Below are 9,475 nucleotides of genomic sequence, written 5' to 3' on the forward strand. Positions count from 1 at the left end.
TAGATTGGGGTCCGGGGTTGGCTAAAACTACAAAGGGGCGACAATTCCTAAATTTATTGCAGGATAATTTTATGGGCCAGTTTGTGGAGGACCCAACAAGAAGTGATGCCTTGTTGGATCTGATCATTTCCAACAACGCAGAGCTGGTTGGGAATGTAACTGTGCGGGAAAACCTTGGGAATAGCGACCACAATATAGTTACTTTTGACTTAAAGGAGTAGTCCAGTGGTGATTCAGTGGTGAGCAACTTATCCCCTATCCTAAGGATAGGGGATAAGTTGCAGATCGCGGGGGGTCCGACCGCTGGGGCCCCCCGCGATCTCCTGTACGGAGCCCCGACAGCCCGCTGGAAGGGGGCGTGTCGACCTCCGCACGAGGCGGCGGCCGACACGCCCCCTCAATACAACTTTATGGCAGAGCCGAAGCGCTGCCTTCGGCAATCTCCGGCTCTGCCATAGAGATGTATTGAGGGGGCGTGTCGGCCGCCGCCTCGTGCGGGGGTCGACACCCGCTATCTGGGCGGAGAGCCTGGCCCCCGTACAGAGAGATCGCAGGGGGCCCCAGCGGTCGGACCCCCCGCTATCTCAAACTTATCCCCTATCCTTAGGATAGGGGATAAGTTTTTCACCACTGGACTACCCCTTTAAAATGTAGAAAACAAAGACAGGCGGGGAAGGCAAAAACATATAACTTTAAAAAGGCAAATTTCCCTGGGCTGAGATCTGCACTACAGGACATAGACTGGGGGGAGGTGTTCTCAAATACTGATACAGAAGGTAAATGGGACATCTTTAAATCAACTCTAAATAACTATACAGCTAAATATATACCAAAGGGGAACAAATATAAACGATTAAAACTAAATCCTACATGGCTGACACATGATGTTAAAAGAGCAATAAACAACAAAAAATAGCCTTCAAAAAATACAAATCTGATGGGTCAGCTATAACATTTAAACAGTACAAGGAGCTTAATAGAATCTGTAAAAATGTAATAAAAACAGCAAAAATTCAAAATGAGAGACAGGTGGCCAAAGAAAGCAAAACTAATCCTAAATATTTTTTTTAGACATATAAATGCAAAAAAACCAAGGACAGAGCATGTAGGACCCCTTAATAATGATAATGGGGAGGTTGTCACAGGCGATCAAGAGAAGGCGGAGCTACTGAATGGGTTCTTTAGTTCTGTATACACTATGGAAGAAGGAGCTGACATTGGCCTGGTCAGTGCTGGTAACACATCATGTAATGTACTGAACTGGCTTAATGTAGAGATGGTACAAGGTAAGTTAAGTGATATAAATGTAAGCAAATCCCCAGGGCCGGATGGATTGCACCCAAGAGTTCTTAGAGAGGTAAGTTCAGTAATATCTGTACCCCTGTTCATGATATTTAGAGATTCTCTGGTGTCTGGTACTGTGCCAAGGGACTGGCGCAAGGCGAATGTGGTGCCAATCTTCAAAAAGGGCTCTAGGTCTTCCCCAGGAAACTATAGACCGGTAAGTTTAACGTGCATTGTGGGTAAATTGTTTGAAGGACTTATAAGGGATTACATACAGGAATACATAGGGGATAATTGCATTATAAGTGATAGCCAGCATGGGTTTACTAAGGATAGAAGTTGTCAAACCAATCTAATTTGCTTTTATGAAGACGTGAGTAGAAGCCTTGACAGAGGAATGGCTGTGGATATAGTGTTTCTGGATTTTGCTAAAGCATTTGATACTGTCCCTCATAGACGTCTGACAGGTAAGTTAAGGTCTTTGGGTTTGGAAATTTTAGTTTGTAACTGGATTGAACACTGGCTCATGGATCGTACCCAGAGAGTGGTGGTCAATGATTCGTACTCTGATTGGTCCCCGGTTATTAGTGGTGTACCCCAAGGTTCTGTACTGGGCCCGCTGTTTAATTTATTTATTAATGATATAGAGGATGGTATTAACAGCTCTGTTTCTATCTTAGCAGATGACACCAAGCTTTGTAGCACGGTACAGTCTATAGAGGATGTGCATAAGTTACAAGATGACTTGGATAGACTAAGTGTCTGGTCATTCACTTGGCAAATGAGGTTCAATGTGGATAAATGTAAAGTTATGCATCTGGGTACTAATAACCTGCATGCATCGTATGTCTTAGGGGGGATTAAACTGGCAGAGTCACTGGTAGAGAAGGATCTGGGTGTACTTGTAGATCACAGACTACAGAATAGCATGCAATGTCAGGCTGCTGCTTCCAAAGCCGGCAGGATATTGTCATGTATCAAAAGAGGCATGGACTCAAGGGACAGGGACATAATACTCCCCCTTTATAAAGCATTGGTACGGCCTCACCTGGAATATGCTGTTCAGTTTTGGTCGCCTGTACATAAAAGGGACACTGCGGAGTTGGAAAGGGTGCAGAGACGCGCGACTAAACTAATATGGGGAATGGAACATCTTAGCTATGAGGAGCGATTAAAGGAGTTACAATTGTTTAGTCTTGAGAAGAGACGTTTAAGGGGGGGATATGATAAACGTATATAAGTATATTAATGGCCCATACAAAAAATATGGAGAAAAACTGTTCCAGGTTAAACCCCCCCAAAGGACGAGGGGGCACTCCCTCCGTCTGGAGAAGAAAAAGTTTAGTCTCAAGGGGCGACACGCCTTCTTTACCATGAGAACTGTGAACTTATGGAACAGTCTACCTCAGGAACTGGTCACAGCAGGAACAATTAACAGCTTTAAAACAAGATTAGATACATTCATGGAACAAAATAACATTAATGCTTATGAAGAAATATAAAATCTCATCCCTTCCCCAATATCGCGCCACACCCCTACCCCTTAATTCCTGGTTGAACTTGATGGACATATGTCTTTTTTCGACCGTACTAACAATGTAACTATGTAACTATGTAACATCAGGATGTGAACTGCATATAGTGGAAGTCAGAGTACCCAAATATGTGCCCTGTTAGGGCATGATGAGAGTTGTAATTAACAGCTGGAGAGCACCTGGTAGGGAAACACTGTTCTAAAGCTATAGGTTGTAAGGCCCCTTTCACACTACAAAATGACTTAGTTTAAAAGATCCGTTCGAAGTTCCATCTGAAAATCGGCAGTCACAAAATCCTATATGGCCGTTAGAAAATCCCGTTATAGCCTATGGGATTTTTACATTATCCTTTTTAATAGGGATCGACCGATTATCGGTATCGGCAATTATCTTGCCGATAATGCCCCGCCCCCCGCACCGCGACCGCCAACCCGCCGCACCGCACCCCCCACCGTGATGCTGGGCGGTATACCGGTATGGATTTTTGCCCATACCGCTATACCGGTTGGGCCCCTCCCCCACCCTCCGAGTCAATAAAAAAATTAAACTTACCCGTAATGGGGGTGGTCTGGGCCATCCATCCTTCCTTCCTGTAGTGTCCGGGGGCGTTCCGGGTGAAGAGTGAACCGGTCCGGGCTGTCCTTCTTCTCCGGCGGTCATCTTCTCCACTCCGGGCAGGCTCCGGCCTAGTACGCTGCATAGACGCCGCTACGCCGTGACGTCAGGTGCGTCGCTGCGCACGGGCGTCACTGCGCAGCGGCGTCTATGCAGCGTACTAGGCCGGAGCCTGCCCGGAGTGGAGAAGATGACCGCCGGAGAAGGACAGCCCGGATCGGTTCACTCTTCACCCGGAACGCCCCCGGACACTACAGGAAGGAAGGATGGATGGCCCGGACCACCCTGACAGGTAGGGGAGAGAAGCGGGTGGTGGCGGCGGCGGCCTATGGCCCTGCAAAAGCCACTGCAGATCATTGATTTAAAGCGCCCGCTTTAAATCAATGATCTGCAGCGGTGTCGCAGGGGGTTAAATAGCCGATAACTTATACCGGAATATCGGCTATCGGCCCTAACCTGCACCGATTATCGGTATTGGCCCTAAAAACCCGATAATCGGTCGATCCCTACTTTTTAACCTGTTATTAACCTCTTAAGGACGCAGGGCGTATGGATACGCCCTGCATTCCGAGTCCTTAAGGATGCAGGGCGTATCCATACGCCCGTGGGAATTCCGGTCCCCACCGCTAGCCGGTTGGGGACCGGAGCCGGATGCCTGCTGAAATCATTCAGCAGGCATCCCGGCATATCGCCCAGGGGGGTCATTATGCCCCCCCCATGTCAGCGATCAGCGCAGATCGCTGGACAATTCAGTCCAGCTATCTGCGGCGATTCCGGGTCAATCGGGTCTCCAGTGACCCGGAATTACTGGCTGTTCGGGGCCGTCTCTGACGGCCCTGAACAGCCAGAGCCTGCAGGGGTGAGGTGGCACTGGTGCTATCTCACGATCGCCCTGATTCGTCGGCCGGATTACCGGCCGACCAATCAGGGCGCCTGCTGCGGGTGTCACTCCCGCACCCGCTCCGCCCCTCTTCCGGAGGGCGTGAGCGGGTGCGGGAAGACGACCCCGGGTGCTGGGGACCCCGATCCCCGGCGTCCATGTTGGGATCGGGGCCCCAGGAGCGACGGCCGCGGCGAGGGACAGCCTGCGATGGAGCAGCAGCAGGAGGTGAGTTACAGCCTCCTGCTGTTGCTTAGCAACAGCTCCCAGCATGCAAAAAGGGCATGCTGGGAGCTGTAGTTATGCAACAGCAGGAGGCAGACCACCACAACTCCCAGCATTCCCTTATGGGCATGCTGGGACTTATGGTTTTGCAACAGCTGGAGGCACATTTTTTCTATGGAAAAGTGTACCTTCAGCTGTTGTATAACTACAACTCCCAGCTTGCACAAACAGCTAAAGTGCATGCTGGGAGTTGTAGTGGTGCATATGCTGGTTGCATAACTACAACTCCCAGCATGCCCGTTGGCTGTCGGTGACTGCTGAGAGTTGTAGTTTTGCAACAGCTGAAGGCACACTGGTCGTGAAACTTAGAGTTTTTTTTTTTACCTAACTCAGTGTTTCACGACCGGTGTGCCTCCAGCTGTTGCAAACTACAACTCCCAGCAGTCACCTTACACCATGCACCTTACATGCTGGGAGTTGTAGTTTTGCAACAGCTGGAGGCACACTGGTTTTGAAACACTGAGTAACTCCGTGATACATAACCAGTGTGCCTACAGCTGTTGCAAAACTAAAACTCTCAGCATGTACAGTCTATCAGCGCATGCTGGGAGTTGTAGTTTTGCAACAGCTGGAGGTATTCCCCCCCCCCCCCCCCCCAATGTGAACGTACAGGGTACACTCACATGGGCGGAGGCTTACAGTAAGTATCGGGCTGCAAGTTTGAGCTGCAGCAAATTTTCTGCAACAGCTCAAACTGCCAGCGAGAAACTACTGTGAACCCCTGCCCGTGCGACTGTACCCTAAAAACACTACACTACACTACCACAAAAAAATAAGTTAAAAAACACTACATATACACATACCCCTACACAGCCCCCCTCCCCAATAAAAATGAAAAACGTCTGGTACGCCACAGTTTCCAAAACGGAGCCTCCAGCTGTTGCAAAACAACAACTCCCAGTATTGTCAGACAGCCGTTGACTGTCCAGGCATGCTGGGAGTTTTGCAACAGCTGGAGGCACTCTGTTTGGGAATCACTGGCGTAGAATACCCCTATGTCCACCCCTATGCAATCCCTAATTTAGGCCTCAAATGCGCATGGCGCTCTCACTTTGGAGCCCTGTCGTATTTCAAGGCAACAGTTAAGGGTCACATATGGGGTATCGCCGTACTCGGGAGAAATTGTGTTACAAATTTTGGGGGGTATTTTCTGCTTTTACCCTTTTTAACAATGTAAAGTTTTTGGGAAAAGAAGCATTTTAGGTAAAAAAAATTTTTTTTTTTACATATGCAAAAGTCGTTCACTTAACCCCTTGTTACATTCCCCGAGGGCTCTAGTTTCCAAAATGGTATGCCATGTGTTGTTTTTTTTGCGGTCCTGGCACCATAGGGGCTTCCTAAATGCGGCATGCCCCCAGAGCAAAATTTGCTTTCAAAAAGCCAAATGTGACTCCTTCTCTTCTGAGACCTGTAGTGCGCCAACAGAGCACTTTTCACCCCCATATGGGGTGTTTTCTGAATCGGGAGAAATTGGTCTTCAAATTTTGGGGGGTATTTTCTGCTATTACCCTTTTTAAAAATGTAAAACTTTAGTTAAACCAAGCATTTTAGGTAAAAAAAATTTTTTTTTTTTTTTTTTTACATATGCAAAAGTCGTGAATCACCTGTGGGGTATTAAGGTTCACATTACCCCTTGTTACGTTCCCCGAGGGGTCTAGTTTCCAAAATGGTATGCCATGTGGGGTTTTTTGCTGTTCTGGCACCATAGGGGCTTCCTAAAGGTGACATGCCCCCCAAAAACCATTTGACGCTCCTTCCCTTCTGAGCCCTCTACTGCGCCCGCTGAACAATTAACATAGACATATGAGGTATGTCCTTACTCGAGAGAAATTGGGTTTCAAATACAAGTAAAAATTCTCTCCTTTTTACCCCTTGCAAAAATTCAAAAATTGGGTCTACAAGAACATGTGAGTGTAAAAAATGAAGATTGTGAATTTTCTCCTTCACTTTGCTGCTATTCCTGTGAAACCCGTAAAGGGTTAAAACGCTGACTGAATGTCATTTTGAATACTTTCGGGGGTGCAGTTTTTATAATGGGGTCATTTATGGGGTATTTCTAATATGAAGACCCTTCAAATCCACTTCAAACCTGAACTGGTCCCTGAAAAAAAGCGAGTTTCAAAATTTTGTGAAAAATTGGAAAATTGCTGCGGAATTTTGAAGCCCTCTGGTGTCTTCCAAAAGTAAAAACTCATCAATTTTATGATGCAAATATAAAGACATATTGTATATGTGAATAAAAAAAAAAATTATTTTGAATATCCATTTTCCTTACAAGCAGAGAGCTTCAAAGTTAGAAAAATGCAAAATTTTCTAATTATTCATCAAATTTTGGGATTTTTCACCAAGAAAGGATGCAAGTTACCAAAAAAATTTACCACTACGTTAAAGTTGAATATGTCACGAAAATACAATCTCGGAATCAGAATGATAACTAAAAGCATTCCAGAGTTATTAATGTTTAAAGTGACAGTGGTCAGATGTGCAAAAAATGGCCGAGTCCTTAAGGTGAAAAAGGGCTCAGTCCTTAAGGGGTTAATAACTGCTGTTAATTTGTGACGGAATATAGTATGCATGCACTATTTCTTCCGTCTATTCGCCCGTCACATAATAACGGCCGTTATTAATAACGGGCTATAACGGGTTAAAAAGGATAATGTAAAAATCCCATAGACTATAATTTTGTAACTGCCGTTTTATAGCCAATTTTCAGACGGAACTTCGAACGGATCTTTAAGACGGAGTAATTTTGTAGTGTGAAAGAAGCCTAAAGGCATTTTGCAGTTGTAGTTGGCCAACCAGGGCATGCTGGGGGTTGTAGTTGGCCAACCAGGGCATGCTGGGGGTTGTAGTTGGCCAACCAGGGCATGCTGGGGGTTGTAGTTGGCCAACCAGGGCATGCTGGGGGTTGTAGTTGGCCAACCAGGGCATGCTGGGGGTTGTAGTTGGCCAACCAGGGCATGCTGGGGGTTGTAGTTGGCCAACAGCTAGAGGGGCACAGGTTGGGGTAACACACTGATCTAAAGCAAAGGTCTCTAACCACAAGTTCTCTGGAAAGCTGTCAGGGAATGATCGTGTGTAGCAGGTATAGGCAACCTTCAGCACTGTAGATGTTTTGGACTACAGCTCCCATGATCCTCTTACAGCCAAAATAATGCCAAAGCATCATGGGAGATGTAGTCCAAAACATCTAGTGCTGAAGGTTTCCTGTGCCTGGTGTATAGTGTTTACAAAACAGTGTGTCTCCAGCTGTTGCAAAACTACAACTCCCAGCATGCCCAGACAGTTTTTGACTGTCTAGGCATGCTGGGAATTGTAGTTTTGCAACTGCTGGAGACACACTTTTTGTAAAAAAAAAAAAAAAAAAAAAAAAAAAATACTGGTATAGTAACAGGAAGGTGCAGACAGATATGATGTATGAAGAATAACATGGTTATACCAGACCCCCTCTCTGGACCGTCCTCCACGTCAGGATCCGCATTGTACATGCTCTCTGTATTGCGGATATAAGCGCTGTACGGTCTATGGCTCTGCAGTAAACACGTCCGCACTCCCGGCAGCTGTAGAGCCCCCGGACCCGTCACCCACCCCGCAGACACACCAGCATGGTGGCGACAGATAGGACCACTAGGGCATAACATGGTAGCTGCTCCAGACAACCGAGCCCGGGCAGCGAAGCGTACACACAGCCTTGGAGCCCACATGTCACGTGCTTTTTCCTGTTTCGCATAACCTTCCGGTGTCCTGGCCGCCTTCAACTTACCAATAACCTGCGCCGCTATTGGTTACTAAAACGCTGAGCTGAACAACGCGATTAGCTGCCCGGTTGCTAAGCATGTGACATGACCACGTGACGCAATCAATAAGTATACAATGATCAATACAGCGGAATGTGTAGATCTGTGTATAACGGCTAGCGCGGGGATCCCGGAAGTCTGACGTCACGTGATGATCAGGCAGCGGGTGGTGAAAAGTAGTGGCTAGGAAAATGGCTCCTTTCCCTCATGGGTTCACACCACATTTTTGCAATACAGTTTCTGTATACGTTTTCAATTTGAAAACCGTACAGAACCGTATTGAAAACCGTATGCCAAAAGATGCATCAGGTTGTGTCCATTTTGCATCCTGTACGGTTTTGTTGTTTTTTTTTTCCATACCCAAAACCGTAGCCTACCACAGTTTTTGGTCCAGGTGAAAAACCATATTGAAACAGATACTTTTTTTTAAACATGGGAGTCAACTTAGGGTGGGTTCACACTACGTTTTCTCCCATACGGGAGCGCATACGGCAGGGGGGAGCTAAAACCTTGCGCTCCCGTATGTCATTCATTTCAATGAGCCGGCCGGAGTGAAACGTTCGGTCCGGTCGGCTCATTTTTGCGCCGTATGCGCTTTTACGACCGGACCTCAAACCGTGGTTGACCACAGTTTTAGGTCCGGGGGAAAGCGCATACGGCGCAAAAATGAGCCGACCGGACCGAACGTTTCACTCCGGCCGGCTCATTGAAATGAATGACATACGGGAGCGCAAGGTTTTAGCTCCCCCCTGCCGTATGCGCTCCCGTATGGGAGAAAACGTAGTGTGAACCCAGCCTTAGAGCCGTATGTGCGTACAGTTCCATCCGGTTTGCACCATACGGTTGTTGACTTTTTTTCTTGGAATTTCAATCAAACAAGTGAAATTTTATTCATAATGGAGTGAAAAGTCAAAAACTTATGGGTTTTTTTTCTTAAAAAAACGGATGCACCCGGTCATCATTTTTCAAACTGTTTACTGTTTTCACACGTTTTGATACAGTTTAGTCCGGTTTTGAGGAATCTGTTTTTTATCAAAAACCTGATACGGGAACTGTATTGCAAAAACATGGTGTGAACC

General features: G+C 46.7%; 1 protein-coding gene across 5 annotated transcripts in view; it reads right to left on the reverse strand.

Annotated features, from left to right (window-relative positions):
- MALSU1 (mitochondrial assembly of ribosomal large subunit 1) overlaps positions 1-8,333 on the reverse strand; it is a 33,485-nt gene extending 25,152 nt beyond the window's left edge. For 2 of the 5 annotated variants that reach the window (XM_056519796.1, XM_056519794.1), the window contains exon 1: positions 8,039-8,276. In XM_056519796.1, coding sequence (XP_056375771.1) covers positions 8,039-8,240 — 202 coding nt within the window. In that variant the 5' untranslated portion in view covers positions 8,241-8,276. Of the gene's footprint in view, positions 1-8,038; positions 8,277-8,301 lie in introns of those variants that run through there. The other 3 variants (XM_056519799.1, XM_056519797.1, XM_056519800.1) reach the window with 2 other exon arrangements.
- Positions 8,334-9,475: the final 1,142 nt, after the last annotated feature.

This window comes from Hyla sarda, chromosome 5 (assembly GCF_029499605.1).
Source record: "Hyla sarda isolate aHylSar1 chromosome 5, aHylSar1.hap1, whole genome shotgun sequence".
Taxonomy (NCBI): domain Eukaryota; kingdom Metazoa; phylum Chordata; class Amphibia; order Anura; family Hylidae; genus Hyla; species Hyla sarda.